The 15,625-nt window shown below is 44.9% G+C and overlaps 3 protein-coding genes across 3 annotated transcripts; all 3 read right to left on the bottom strand. All coding sequences in view use genetic code 11, as the record gives it.

Annotated features, from left to right (window-relative positions):
* Positions 1 to 556: 556 nt before the first annotated feature.
* On the bottom strand, positions 557 to 7,137 carry EGR_09398 (Zinc finger protein; the record flags this gene model as incomplete). The annotated part of the gene is made up of 3 exons (XM_024498647.1): positions 557 to 759; positions 841 to 976; positions 5,902 to 7,137. The coding sequence occupies 3 exons, from the start codon at positions 7,135 to 7,137 to the stop codon at positions 557 to 559; spliced, it is 1,575 nt and encodes a 524-aa protein (XP_024346936.1).
* Positions 7,138 to 8,092: 955 nt separating this feature from the next.
* EGR_09397 (hypothetical protein) lies at positions 8,093 to 10,055 on the bottom strand (the record flags this gene model as incomplete). Its single annotated transcript, XM_024498646.1, has 3 exons — positions 8,093 to 8,209; positions 8,699 to 8,771; positions 9,346 to 10,055. 3 exons carry the CDS (start codon positions 10,053 to 10,055, stop codon positions 8,093 to 8,095), a joined length of 900 nt encoding a protein of 299 aa, XP_024346935.1.
* Positions 10,056 to 11,134: 1,079 nt separating this feature from the next.
* On the bottom strand, positions 11,135 to 15,201 carry EGR_09396 (hypothetical protein; the record flags this gene model as incomplete). The annotated part of the gene is made up of 5 exons (XM_024498645.1): positions 11,135 to 11,212; positions 12,869 to 12,942; positions 13,630 to 13,744; positions 14,686 to 14,925; positions 15,160 to 15,201. 5 exons carry the CDS (start codon positions 15,199 to 15,201, stop codon positions 11,135 to 11,137), a joined length of 549 nt encoding a protein of 182 aa, XP_024346934.1.
* Positions 15,202 to 15,625: the final 424 nt, after the last annotated feature.

The raw sequence follows: 15,625 nt of genomic DNA, 5'->3' as shown, positions 1-15,625 counted from the left end.
TTTCTTGTAGGTGGATATTCCATTTCACCTTCTTCAGACACTATGGTAGAATTACTACAAGTAACTAGCTTTAAAATCTGTTTGCATTCGTCTCTCAAATTGAAACAGTGTGTTTCGGATCTCCCAGATTTAATCCACATGCTGTGATGTAAGTGCTCAAAATATGAAGAAGATATTACAAAGCACGCTAGAGAGCATAGATGATAAACTAATCCACTTATGTGCCTCGTAATGTCTGTAAACATTTGCATGCCTTTTACATAAACCAGGAATTTCAATGATTTGTTTGTCTGATGCCTTTAACCCTTATTTGGTCTCCTATATCAAAGAGTCAAAGTCACAGTCAGACAAAGGCACCGAATTGTGTTCTCACTGAAAAAAAGGTAGAAGCAGAAATTAGTGTAGTCATAAATATAGCTTATAAGAGCAGCCAATCACACTGTCCACAAGTACGACTTATTCAAGGATGGGAGAAGGATGGGTAAAAGAAGATGAATAGTCATGTTTTCTTTTCCACTGCGGAAGAGAAAAGGGCAAAGGAGGAAAGACTTTCCGGTCACTTGATCTCCACACCACTGGCTTGGCAGTAGCGATAACGAAGGCTCATGTGCTGAGAGTAGGAACCGGAGTGAGAGAAGCGCTTACCGCATCGTTGGCATTTAAACGGCTTCTCACCGGTGTGTAGGCGTTCATGCTCTGTCAGATGGTGTTTATGCTTGAAGGCCTTGGTGCAAAAAGCGCAGGAAAAGGGTCTTTGGCCTAAGATATGAGATATGATTGTATTTCCTCAGGAGCATATTACACCAGGATTAAGGCCATTTTAGTAGACTGACACCTTACCGGTGTGTTCATATTTGTGACGTGCAAGGGAGCTGTGCTTGGAGAAGACCTTGCCGCACTGGTCGCAGATGTACCGACTTCGAGCGATCGATGCCGTCGATGGAACCCCATGCTCTGGCTTTGCAGACCCGCTGTTCTAGAGGAAATTTTTGCTTTTTTAGCGTGCTTTATCTGCTATTCATAATATGCTCGTCTGCATTTACCTCCTATGCTTAGGTAACTGCGATTTCTTAAAAATATAATACGCCATCCATTATATCCTTTACCTACAATAAAAGTAGAACGTTGTGTCTTCGCAACAATTCCACTCAGTTGGCATTAAAAAAGTAAGTTTTAATCGCGCATTTAACAACTCCAGTTTTAAAGCCTTCTAAGTTTTAGTTTCCTCCTTGGCTTATTACGCCCTTAAAGTTGACTCAGGGCGCTGCATAGGTTACAGCGGCGGAATGTATTCACGCAGTAAGAGAGGCTTGGTGCTATCCGAAAATGCGCGATTTACCAATATACTGTGGGGCAGTTTGGATCTCTCTGCCCTCAGCCTTCAACTTCTTGGCAAATGTTAAATGTTGTCTTTCTTATGAATGTCTTTGTCTTTCAGCAAACGCTTGTACACCCATTAGACTGAGGTAATAGCTTGAAGATGTGAATGGAGTTGCTGCCTTTCCTTTTCTCCTCCCTGGCTTATTCTCATTAAACGTCTTTTTTTGAATGCCATCTTTTTCGCTCTCCTTGCCACATACTTGGAAGCCTCAGCTTAGATCGGTTCAGTAGAATGCATCAGAAATCTACACTGCTGATGGTAGTTAAAGAACTCACTTTGGAAAACTAGTCTCCCAAAGTAAAGTCTGGACAGCAAAAGTAACTTACACAAGAGAAGGGGTAAAGTGTAGAAGGATAGATCTGCATAAACCGGAGCCACTTTAGTAGTTAGCGAAACTCCATGATCTGGAAGAAGGCATTTAACGACCTAGGTGACACCAGCCTTGAACCATTCAGAAAAGTTTGCTATGGGGTCACCAAGATATGTTTATGGGAAGTTAGATTAACAGCGGTAATTATGTTTCCTGCACAATTTTGAAAAATAATAAAGTAGGAAAGTGAAATAAATGAGAAATTACAGCTCAGTGAAGCTACTTGTGATTATGCTTCATTAAATGGCCTGTTTATAAAGAAAAAAGTACTTCAAAGAGATTAACTTAAAAATACACTCGTTGTAGACAGACCATTTTTCTTATCGTGGAACCAGTGCAGAACCCATAAATTTTTATAAAGCAGTCAGAATAGCGGAAAAAGTGTAAAAAACCTTAAAATCGACCTAATGGATTGAAAACTTAGAGATCAGAAGTCTACATACTTAAAAAGTGTAAGTTTCTTTATCGGCTCATGGGTGGCTTTTAAGGCAGCCACCGCTGTAGAAGGGTGAAAATAGGCAGGGCCGAGACAGCGCCTAGGGAGAGAAAAATTTAAGACAGAATGATATATTGGTTCCCATTGTAAAATTAATTACAAGTCTTAAGAGCCTCCTCTATGTATTTGTAAAAAGTATCTACAAGAAGTGATGGAAAAATGAGCATCCAGTAATAGTAGACTCAAGAATAGATGCGATTTGTCTAGAAAGACATTTTCTGATCCTCTTCCTTGACCACAACGCCAACTTGCTAGAACAACCCAGTGCTGGTTCTACTGCGCGATGAAACAATTCACTTCCAGCTACATCAACTGGACAAGTCTTCCAGCCTAATAAGCAAATTGGTGCCAACACATGCATTGTCAGGGCACAAGAAGCTGCGTGGATCACCGACTTGTTCTGCAACCCCTTCACGCACTCAATGTAGGCGCGTTATAACGATGTTATGCCCACTGCGTTGAGACGAGCACGAGCATTTGAGTTGCAGCATTCCCCAAACAGACGAGCACAGCATTGGACATCGTCGTCAAACAATTCACTCGCCACACATCTCATGCACCGAGAAAAACACACTCCACCTCATCCCCACAAATCTGCGCGTGCTTTGTGCGCCGTGCACTATCAATGCGACTGTCACCATCACTGTCCTGCTGATGACCAAACACCGAGTAGGATGGAGGCCTGCATGATTTCACACAATACAACTGAGGAGCGTGGAAGGAATCTTCACCACCAGAAGGAGTGAGGGCTAGTTGCTCTGTGGGAAAATGCGTCTTCTCATAGGGCAACACAAAGTGAGACCTCACCTCCTACCGCAAGATTGGTTCGTGCGAAGATGTGTACTTTGGAATGGGAGAGGGGGAGGGAGGGAGGGAGGGAGGGAAACAGGAGGCATGATGAAAGGAGCAGGAAGGAGGAGGGAGGGTGGTAGGATGGAGGAGGATATTGTTTCACCCCATCCTCATCACACACCTCTCCCACACTCCCCTGACAACCTTTCACCACGTGATGCTGATAATCGTCACATCTTGGCACTTTCCACTTTAGTAGACAATCACGTTTGAAGTGGATTAGACGGAGGTTGTCATGGTTGAGTGTTACTTGGGTGTATGGAGACAAAGCTTTGGCAAAGTAGGAAAGCCCCGTGTGTGTGTTGCAATGGGCATGAAAAGCAGACATCAGTGATGCACGGAGGAAGAGCACAAACCCATTCGGAGATAGATTGGTAGAATTACCAGTGGAGTGCTTGGATAAGGTGGATTTCTGATTATCCAGACAGAGACATCGGATGACCTGATGTGTGTGGAGGTGGCAGATGGGAGTGTTGAAGACAAGAGCTTAGCTAGAACTGTACAGCTGTTGAGTGGAACTTGTGCGTCCAACTGTCACCACTTACAATTAATTATGAACTGGCATATTTGGCAGAGAAATCGCATTGGAATCCGTCGAGGACTTTGAAATTCTCAACGATGGTGTTGCCTAACCTTTACGGAACATCATCTCCTTTTTTGTCTCCTGTAGGCCTTAACATTATTTAGGTTTATTAATAAAATATTAAACTTAACCGAAGTAATAATGGAGTATCTATATATGTGGGATTTCTAGGCGAATTTCTCTAACAGGCGTGCTCTTTTCAGGCCCTAGACCTATGCAACATTTTTGGTAGGGCAGAAGAGTTGTTTAAGCCCCACATATTCACTACCTTGACTCTAACTTCACGAACACGCAAACCATCATGTCGTATGGTTGATGAATCAAGGTAGCTGTATGCACGAATGTCTCTTCATCCCAACTGATAGTTGCCTTCCCTCCCAACCCTCTTTCCACTGTTCAACCAGGTGGGTAGCCGTCGCGCGTGAGAAGAACAGATGGACTTCCCTGAGTGCATCTTCCATCGTTGAAACTCGAAAATAATTCCCCTCCTCTTTTCCATCCCTACCCTCCCCCCACCTCTAACAACCTGTCTCCTCGTTGCAGGGACTGAGAAAGATTTACTCGCAAGTGGCGTGTTCGCGACTATTTGTCTCTTCCTCAGCGTAAGTCGTATGTGTGCGTGTGAGTTGGGAGTGAGGGAGTTAGTGAGCAGCCGGAGAGATGCAACGAAACAGATGGGAGTTTGTTTGCACGATCCATCATTAGGAGGGCGAACATATGGCGTCAGGTAAATCACACACATGCATACACACACATTCATGCTTGGAAGTTATACCGACATCGAGTTTGAGGTGCGCGATCGGGTCAATGCTTCATTAATGCAGAGCTGTTGCAATATCTAGATGCAGTGTACTCCTAAATAGACCTTCTCGTCAAACATTACAGTCCAGAAATGCACTAAATTCTTCTGACATTGACAAAGTTGTTTACCATCGGGAGTGTTTAGGAAACAATGTAAGATACGGAGTCAGCCCCCTTCGTGAGTACCCGAGGTGCTGGACAGAGACTTAATTTTAAAAACATTTATTTTGAAACGTGGGTTGAATTTAAGTAAAATACAAGTTGGTAGGATTTATAAACATTGAGATATAGGTGAAATTACACCTGTACCTTGTTCTGCCCAGCTCTACTGTTATTATAAGGCACTAAAATAAAGCTTTGCCGACCTAATAGAAATAGCCAGGGCGCCTCTACAGTGTGTATAACTTGAATGCTGCCTACTTTGAAACTTTTTTCACGACAAAGGCGTCCAGAGCATGAGGTGATAAAAGCAGACCATCGCTTGTAGGACAAAGGACAGTTATGCGATATGATTCATGTTGCATCACAATGTTGTTCTTTTTGTGGACATACCATCTTTTAGAAAGCTTGGAGTAGCTCTAGCAGATATGCTTGCAAATACAGACATCGAGTTTTGGAGTGAGCGAGCTCATAAATCTTTTTCAACTACCCTTATCAGCAGTATGAGCTGAAATATATGTAACATAGAAGGTAGACAGATGTTTATATAGAAAATGAAGCAGAAATGAAAGTGGAATGCTATGGATTCCACATGACTCTGTTGCTATATTTAGCTGATTGGATTTAAAGGACAGGGAACCATTCCTTCACCTTTTTAACAAAAAACATCCCCTTCTGCGTACACAAGAGCTCATTAATACTAATACTGTCTCGGTATTATATAAAATTACCCGTTGTCTAACAATATCTTGTAATAATTTGAAATACACTCTGTAGACCGGCATGATTTAGCATATTCTGCAGAATGTGCAGTATTGTGATTTAATTGTACAAAAAAAAATATTTAATTAAAATGCATCCACAAGGATACAACTAAGTGAATTGCTTGATTTGAAAAAATTACCCAAAATAGTCACCTTAAAAAAATCAGAAAAAAAGTTTTTAGTCTAGTCATCAATAGGAGATTCGCGAATCCAGAAAGGTGAGCACAGTGGAAGTAAGTAGGCGACCCTAATTGGTATTTCCCCAGAGAGGTGAGAAAGGTTAAGACGGAAGTGAAATGGGATTCCCCCGGGCAATTCAGGACCAATTTATGCCTAATCTGCCTCCTCTTTATCCTACGCCTCCCCCTCCCTCCCCTCCTCCACTTCCTCATCTCCCAATTACTAATCGTCTCAAGTGCCGAAAGTGCAAAAAGCTAAGAAAATTTAAGACAAGGGCATTGATCGTAAATTGGTGAGAAAGCTGCAACAACTTACCCCATCGCTCGACTCAACTGGTGAATATAAAATATCGAAGTGATCTTCTGTGGATTTCCTTCCTTCCTCCTGAATGGTATTCACCTCAGAGTTTAATTGAGGTTGGGGAGTTGGCAAGAGGAAGTGGTGATGAGGAATTGGAGGAGGCGGAGGTGGAGGAGGAGATGTTAGGGACGTGGTCGGAGATTCTGACGCCTCTGTTGGCGGAAAGTTGGGAGTCAAGCCCTTCAAAGCTTGCTCCCAGGAGTTGAAGTACATCGGCCAGGGCTGTGACTGCTGTTGTTGATCTAGAGGCACCTCTGCCATCTGCATTTGCCAAATTCGTGCACAGAGCATTTGCGCGAGTGTTTGAGGATTGAATATTGGTGTTTGTGGGGTCGCTAGATGACTCACAGTGGGCACTGGAATCGGTGGTGGCGGCAACAGGGGTAGCGGGAGCAGTGGTATTGTAGGCAGTGGTGGTTGTAGTGGTGGAGGTGTGGATGTTATCGCCGGTCCTCTTCTTGAAACCGTTAAATCAAGAGGTTCTTCGTCATTAGCTTGTGACACATCAGTCTCTCCTTTTCGATCACGGGAACGGGCATTTTGGAACCATATCCGCACCACCTTGGGTCGAAGATTGGCTGCCTCGGCAAGCCGTTGAAGCTCAACTGTGGATGGCATTGGATTCAGACGGTAATAGGTCCGCAGAATGTTTGTCTGCTCTGGCCTAATCACCGACCGAGCTCGCTGCAGTGTAGAAGAAGGTGATTGTGTAAACGCCATCTCTTTAGACGTTGGTATCTCCAAAACTGGATCCACTGTTCCAGCAGTGCATTTCTTGCTTGACATATGGCTGGAATACGAGCCGGAATGGCTGAATCGCTTGCCACAATTGGCACAAGTGAAAGGCTTCTCACCTGAGTGAATGCGTACGTGCTCCTTCAGGTGGTGCTTAAATTTAAAGGCCTTACTGCACTGATCGCAGCGAAATTTGCGCAGCTCAGCACTCTCAGTATGACTTAACTGGTGCCGCTGGAGACGGTAGATGTTGGCGAATTGTTTCCCACACTGTGGGCAAGCAGGAACATGGGTTCTGGAGGTGGCATTTGAGGTTGGATGAGCGGAGTTGTTTTCCAAGAACTCGGGGAGAGAAGGGGAGAGGGAGTGTGTTGGAGAAGAGGATGTGGTGGCTTCGTCCTGATGGTGGATGCCCTCCATGTCTGGAACGCCGCGCCAGCAGACGGAAGCGAGCATATCGAAAGGGGAAATGAGGAGGAGAAATGGAGGAGGAAAAAGGAGGGGGTGGCTGAATGAGTTGCCTGGCTCTGCATGCTTGCGCACGCGCACTATTCCACCTACGCACGTGCGGCCGTGACCGGAGGAGAGCCAATGGGAAGGGGTGAGTGAATGGGCAACATGCGCACGTCCTCACACCCTATCAACTCAATTCACCTTCGCCACAACTTGCCGCCCTCCCCACCCCAGCCTTGTCTCACTATGCTAATTTCTGAGTGGGTCAATTTAAATACCCTCCTTTACGCGTAAATCCACCTACCTCGGAGAGAAGCGAGCGCTTTCTCAATCGGTGATAGGGTCACTTTCCTCTCTCCACCTTACGGCCATATTACACCTCATTATGCCTATCATCATCTCACGACGAATCAGCCTTCTCGAATATGCTAATAAGATGCGTCTCGAGATCTTCACATCACCAAAATCCCCACTTTTGTGATGAAATACCAACTCCGCTTAAATGCAGCTTATTTCACACAAACTATACTATATTTACACTGCTACTGCACTCGCTTGTCTGGTTGCAGCCAAAACAGGCACAAGGCTTAATAAAAAGTCCTTTTAGGAACGTTAAATTTCTGCGTTCGAAAAATAATCTTAACAGCGACTTTGTAATGGATTCTCTTCTATGGTATCGAAGCGTCATCCTTTCACGAACACAGAAGATGAAATCAAATGCATGAATTAGTGTCAGCTAGGAACGTCAGGCTTCAAACTGCAATTCCTTGATTTTCGTTTATAAGTTGTTTTTTCAACGAAGATTTGGAGGGATTATCAATTTCAGGATAACATTTGCACAAAGAATTCGTTCAGGTTGTGCACAGTCCACCTTCTCCTCATGCAACGTACACATAATGCGTGTTTGTTTGAAGATGCCTTTGAGGCGACAAGGGGTAAGGTCACACCAACCCCTTGGCTAAGCGGATGTCACCGATTTCCACGGTGGAGAAAAGCACCGCTCCTCACATGAACCTTGGGCAATCTGTGAATTCACTATGCAAAACAGGATGCCCTCCTCCAGCCAGTCTTCTGGCTGCAAAGCCAACGGAAAGATTGTGTGTTTCAAAAGGACTTCAAGGCTAGGGTAAAACGGTTTTTCAACTGCTTTCCCATCAAAATACGGCATCTACACTCGGCTGTGTCCTTATACACCCGTTTAAATGAGATCAACAGGTGGAACCATTTGAATAATTTGTGTAGTATTCCATAGCAACGTTTTTCGCATTAGAAAAGTATTCATCTTGCCAGAAAAGTTTTGCATGTAAGGAAAAGTAAATAAAGATAGCTGTTGAGTATTATCCATTTCGGCCAAAAAGCGCCATCACTTCTGTCCCACTAACTCGATTATAAAAGGAAGTAGGTAAACGGTTGGAGGCCAATTGGAAGTGCTGTTAATTTCATAAAAGACCACAAAAGGATTGGTTTTCCGAAGATGTTTTGTAGAAGGTGTTGAGTAAATAAGAAGTTGATCTCAAATTATTGCATCACACGGTCGCAGTCGAAGTCTGTTGCGGCGACCAACCGACCGACTGCATCCGCCCAGATTTGCCATGGCACGTGGAGAGTGGGCGGGAGCACATCCCCCATCAATGTGCCTGCGACATCACAAGCCTGGCCTCATTGCAGTGACAGGCACACACGAACACATGCAAGTGGTCTGAGAGAGGAGGAGAGGGCGATTGAGTGAGTGGAGTGGTGCGGAGTTAGTGTAACACCTCACCGGTGGAAAGGTAAGGCCGATTGAGTTGCATCGCCACTGTACCAACTCAGTGCAACTCACCACCATCGCTGCCACCTTGTTACATGTGTGATTTAGCCCCAGTCCAAATAACAAATGGCTGGGAACGCCTCTCACCTCCCCATGGCCCAGTTTAGCATCCTCTGGCCTGTGTGCATGTGCGCATGTTTGATTTGCCCTAACCAAAGACAGCCAGCGCCAGTAGACGACTTATCCCCTTTTTTGTGGTATGTATGTGTATGTGAAAGAAGCTGCCCTTCCCCCTCTCTCCCTCTCCCCTCCCCTTCCGCCTGTTTCCGCAGCACGTACGTCGACGTGTTGCACGGTTAGGAAGGAAGGCGGAAGAGGAGGCCGGTTTTCAGACCGCAGTGCAATGTGCGTGCGCGCGAACTTGTGTGTAAATGAAGAATGATGTTTGCCTGCTCACTCACCACTGGGGAGATGGAGGGAAGGGTGCGTGCCTCTCCCTCCTCCTCCTCCTCCTCCTCCTATTCCGCCTCCCCAATTCTGAGCAGGTGAAGATTTGTCCTCGCGCACTCTCCCACAGGTTTGCGTGCGTCTCCTGGTTAGGTGTTGTCGTCTTCGCATTCGTCGTGTTCTCCGCTTTCTTTACCACACATCCCCTAACAAGTGTATTGGAGTTCGTGTGTATTCCCATCCACCTGGGACAGACGATAAATCCTGTGTGATTCTGTGTTTGTGTGGTGGTTGCGGTGGTGGTGGCTGCGGTTAAGTTCGCGTGCAAAGCCGAGACTGACGCCAGTGGAGTGAAAGCAAAGTCACCGCAAGCGACGGACGCCGTTTCCGACGCCACTATGTTTGCTGTACACCAGGAACACAGAATTTTTGGTGGCTTCTTAAAGCCAGCGTCATCATCGTCGCCTTTCTTACATACGTGTGTGTTTGAATGAACATTCTTATCAGTCGACAAACTGATAACACCTCCATCTAATTGGGCAGTTGGGAAATAAGCGAAGAGGAGCATTCGAGATGGGGTTTTACAATTCGTGAATGTGTTATTTACTAATTTATCCGACAAAAGAATGGGACAAATAAAGGTGGTGGTGGTGTAGAAGTCGAAAAAGTGAATATGATGAAACGTGGAATTAGCATGGTCACATCTCACGGACTCGTCAACCATGCTGGGCATGCTTTCAAGTAGCACGTTAAGTCATTGAGACGTGCTGCTCCGATAGTGAGTGAATTTGTAAGACAGCGCTTAGTTGCCAGCTTATTGATAACCACAAATGCAATATTTACTGATGAAAAAACAAATGACTTGCAAAAATGCACCGAAATGAATGACCTCTCAAGATGTAGTGTGGAGTGGTGAAGAAATTTGTGACGGGGGCATTGGCGTGGCAGCTTACGCAACTGGGACAGTGGAATTCCTCACTTCCGATGTGTTGACGAGGATTTGTTCCAAAAATTTGATATTTATTTGAACATTAGCAGAATAAGACAGTTTATCAAACTGGTGTGCTCCTCGCCTGCTGGAGTCAGGGAGTTAACTTTATGTGTTTCAAGTAAAAAAAAGCAATTTGGGCAAAGTTTTGACAAAAATGTGACGAAATGTTGAAGTTGTATGGACCAAGTGGGTAATGATTCAAAAATTAGAGGCGTTTCTATTTCGACATGTCAAGGGGCAAAATTAAAACATTAACACACAAGAACCTCCATCCATGCACGCGAATGCGTAAACAAGTCAAGTTGACAAGCTTTTGATTGACTTTGTGTTGAGTGAATGCAGTGGAATTTCTGTCTTCCCCTCTTCTCGCTACATCACTACTGTCGACAAAGTAGTATCAGTGTTCTTAGTTTGAGATTTGCATTTCGGGAAGTTACATGATGCAGACATTCTGTTGGGTTATTTGAATATATAGGTGGAAACTACAAGACATGCAAGAGAGGATCTCCACTTGGAAGACCATCACTATGCTCCTCTTTACGCTACTTTTCGAAAAACCACTCCAGTCAGTTTTGTGTAAATTGATCCACTCTTAGTAGTTTACCTCATTAATACCCTATTTATCCTCAATTGTGAGGGTGTCCATGTAGCTGATAACCGCGAAACACCATATTGTGGGGTGGTGCAGCGCCGAGTGAGGGGATAGCGGTGGCGCGAACACCTGTGGGTATTCAGGGCCGATTGAGGAGGGGATAGAATTTCACCACCACTGACTCATCCTCTCCCACACACTTCTGTGGCAAAGGCGTGTTTCAGGAGGGCGATGGAAAGACAATACCTCCACCACCGCCGTCGCCACCACCACACGAGATGAGCTCAAATAACGACCACTGACAGAAACACCGCGTTAGTGCCCAGACACGTCCAGCAGTAAACACATTATTGCCAGTAAGTGAGCCTTCCAACACTTTATATCTGATCATCCATCCATCCTCAACCAGTGTGTAAGAAGTGATAGGATTCCATGAACTCGAAGGTAAGCAGAAAGGATATTTGAAATGTCATCCAGTCTGGCAAACACAAACAGATTTTGCAACACACACATTTTTCTGCCATGATTTGAAAGGAGCGCTTTGCCCTGGAAGCTCTGCATTCATGCAAAGGTGCTTTTGAATCAAAGGGAGAAAGAATCTCCCAATGAGTGATTGACGCATTCAAGTGTTACGCTAGCACTGATTTCCTTTGTGTTGTCATAACATTAATGGTTATCTGATAAGTACGATTTCCCGTTGAAATTTACAATGAACCAAATCAAGCCTCTTCAAGAATGGGAAATTAATGCCGGGTGTTTCCATTACTTAAAGCTAAGGCTACCAGCCATAGAAGCAGACAATGATGGTTTGACAATGAATTCTATCAACGAATACAGATAAATCAACTGCATTTAGGCAATCATTTCGGTTATGAATTTTCTTAAAAAAAGACGAAGCTGTTAACACGTTTGCTACTAAAGTCCCAAGGGACTATTAGCCACCATAGCTCACAAACTGGAGACATTCTACCTGACTTTGTGCAGTTTGACACCGACCGAGAAAGAAGTCAAAGTGCCTCCACACCGAGATCCTCCTACGTTGCCTCTATTGCCGCGAGCACAACCCCACTGTCAGCAACACTTGATTTGATGTGGCCAGTGGCTATCACATGTCACACATATATGGCGTTGATAGCAAAATAGTCGTGTTAAAAAACCCTTCTCCTGAAAGGCGGCAAGTCAAAGAGTCATTCAAGCATTTCAAGTTCGGAAGAATCAAAGCCAAGGCTGAGGCAGCATCGAAATATTCCACATGAATAACAGCCACTTTTGTGAGGACAACTGACCACCCATCCTTACAATTAACAAGCTGACTCTATGCGTCTGTAAATTTGGGGTGAACGTTGGGCTTCTCATGTCTACGGAGCTTATTTTTCCAGCACGTTGCCAGGGGCAGCCTGGTAAAAACTCAGAGACGAAACTCCTATGGTTTAATTTGGCGCGCTGTGAACGCGAGTTCATTAAAAGCACCACATGTGTGTACGTGTACATACTACGCTAAGTTCAGCAAATGATTTATGAGTATCAAGCACCAAAAGCTTCATATACTCTCTTCTTAGTTTATTTATTTACTTAAAAACGAAAAGCTGTCAGAAGAACATCTTACAAATAGGTGTATCGGCAACGAAGCCCCACCAACATCCACCTATCATCAGGCTAGTTAATTAAAAGTGATCAAACCAAGAATAACTGCAGATAGAACTCCTTGAAACGAAGCACTAGACTAAAATAAGCATTTTTTAGAAAATATTTAGTGTCTATCCCAAAATGGCAGACGTCGACCGGGACCACAGGCGAGTTTCTCTAAAGCTCCCACTTGACAGGTCAAATTTAAGGTATTGAGGTACGTGCCAGAGGTAAAGACTACTTAAACCAACACATCTCACTCACCGCATTTTATTGGTGCTTCATTCCTGCTGGGTCCCGCCTCTTTCCTACAGTTGTGAGCGCCTACTTCGTCCCCATCACCCGTTAGCCCGTTTTCATCGTCTGACATGTTGGCAGCCGTGGCACTTGTGTACATGTCCACTGAAATGTGATTATCAGGTTGAGAACCACCCAGTGATTGAATGATTGCACTCCCATCCATCCACGTGGCAAGCTGGCACCTGCTTTACCAAAAGTCGATATCGACTGACACGGGGTCAGCGCCTTGCACCGATCGACCCGCAGTACAGTTCAAGTGCGGAGAAGAGCGGGAGTGGGGGGTGGGGGGCATGTGAGTTTTGGTCACAGTGTGACCGTTGATGTGGACGAGTTTGAGATGTCGGTTAGCACAACATGGCAATGACAACTCGTGAATTCATGTTTATGAGTGACTGGTGCTGCTAAATACATGGACGATTATTGAAGAGGCATATTTCCCGCATTTTGTGGGCATTTGGCGAGTTCGAGGTAATTAGCACGACTGCTGACATTGCCTCAAAAATCATGATATTCTTTTTGGACAAAGATGAAACTAACCTCCCCACGGCTACACAAGGCTACAGCAGTCAAACTTGGGTTTTATAGGGGACAAAAGCGATGAGTAAAACACAGTCCTTCTTCCTTCTGTTTGTGTTAAGTGTACAGGTACCACCTCCTCTTGACAAGTCCTCTGCCTATCATTCTGTTACTGCCGAATAAAGGTACTTAAAAGAATTGGGCATGTCAGAATATTTTGGTACAGACACTGATTCTGCATGCATAAAAACTAATAAAGACGAAAGAACGTACCGATATTGCGAGTGTCGGTAGAGCACTTCGTCGCCTCAGTCATACCTCGTCTCAGGTAGATAAGCCGAGCACTGACGACCGTGGGAGTGACGAAGCCGTCGATAGATGATGGTTGCTAGGGTAAGACTACGTGAGCGTGACAAGAGGATTGAGATCTTCACCAAGTGACAGGAGGGCAGAATTCAGGCAGTCACATATCGATTTCGAATAAGCGGAACACCACCACAGAGACGGCTTGGCGACAAAGTTGATTGGCCACTCAGCACTACTGATAGTCGTGTACACCCAAATCACCCTCATGAATGTCCAACACCTCATCTGCTCACTTATGAGCACCAGTTTTCCCAAAATGTCTCTCTTTTTCACTTCCAGTAAGAGTAGCTTGTTTGCTGGGGTGCTATTATCACCGCCGGGCTATCATCAAATTACTTGGCAAAGTGATAACACTAGCAAATGGAAAGCAATTTTAAATTGCTTAGACAGACGTGCACTAATCAACAAGGCTTTGTGGCAGTTTTTCATTTTGCACTAGCCAATTCTTCCCCGGTAAGCACTTTTGACTCTTTTAATTTCGACACCGAGTAACGTGTAGTGATGATTTCATTTTAGTACACGAAGGCTACTTCATTCCTATAAATCAGCCACGTTTATTTGGCAAAATAATTCTTTTTGACATTTATTGTGATTCACAAGTGCAAATCCTCTCTAGTCTTTTCCTTGTATCATAGAGGGAGAACAAGTGAAAGATTCGTGCAGTGAATCTGCCTGTTTAAACGACCTCAAAATCACTTTCACTTTCGTAAATTGTGTGCCAAAATAGCTTGATAGAGGTAAACTTCCATCCAGATGCATTTATCATGCTGCCCAGATTATATTTGAGTAAAATATTGTTAGTTAAAACAACAAAGACACGGAAGGGAGTGAGTGGTTTTTGATAGGGAAGGAAAGACAATTTTTACCTTTTAGAGATGAAGTTGAGGGATGGGGAGAGAGAAGAAGGGAACGAGCAGTTGGTCGATATAAAGGGGTCACGAAAGCCCCCTGCAGGTATCCCACCTGCTGTTGGTTGACATCAGGTGCGTATTTCTGATGGAAAGGAAGGCAAATTGGGGAGTCACGCAAACCCGCTGCCGAAAACGCCAACAAGCGCGACTGAGCACACGCGTGCTCCATCTCATAATTGCTTGTCTTTCGGCTAATCCCTGCCTTTTCCTCCTCCTTTCCCTCGGTCTCCTTCTCCTCCTCCTCCTCCTCGGCCAACTCCCCCACCTCCACCTCCACTGTCTCCCTCCAGCACTCTCACCGGTCGAAAGCCCATCAAAAGGTGTTTGGTCTGCTGCACTTTGCTTCGGTCACCACCACCACCACCACGACCATCACCTCCCCTTTGCGTGGCTCAGGGGAGATTTGGGTAATTGCCAATTAAGCCGTCCTAAATCCATGGATTTACTCTGCCTCTGCAGTGATAGGGTAGGGACGTGAGATAGCGGATTGATGCTACCTTTGTGAACGTTAAAACCGTGTGCGTACCCGCGTGCGGTAATCCTGCGCCGATGCCTGCACCTTCTCCATAGGCAAATTGTACTGTTTGAATGCACCAAATAAAGGCGGCCTTTGAGCTTCGTGCCCAATCGCCTATCCTGGATGATACACATTTTGTAAAAAAATATGTACATTCATTGGAATTTGGTCTCATCATAAAATGGGAAATAGCCAAACTGTGGATTTGAACCTCCTGTGTATGAGTGTTCACTGCATAAGGATGAGTTGAGCCCGTTGATAGCTTTGCACATGCTCCTGGAATTTCGACCAATTTGGTAGCACGAATAACCAGTGGTCGTACTGCAATGCTTTGAATATCTGCATGATCTTGGTTTCGGTAACGTGCCACTTAGGGGCTCCAGCATTAAAAATCTCCGCCAGCGGCCCATCTTGCAGGCCATACGGGTAGTCCTGATCCCTTCTGTAGGCCTTTAAGGAGGTCTAGTTGTGCTTC

This window comes from Echinococcus granulosus, assembly GCF_000524195.1.
Source record: "Echinococcus granulosus chromosome Unknown EG_S00146, whole genome shotgun sequence".
NCBI classification, from domain to species: Eukaryota; Metazoa; Platyhelminthes; class Cestoda; order Cyclophyllidea; family Taeniidae; genus Echinococcus; species Echinococcus granulosus.
Note: the sequence above shows the minus strand (reverse complement) of the source record. Positions and strands in the feature narration are given on the sequence as shown.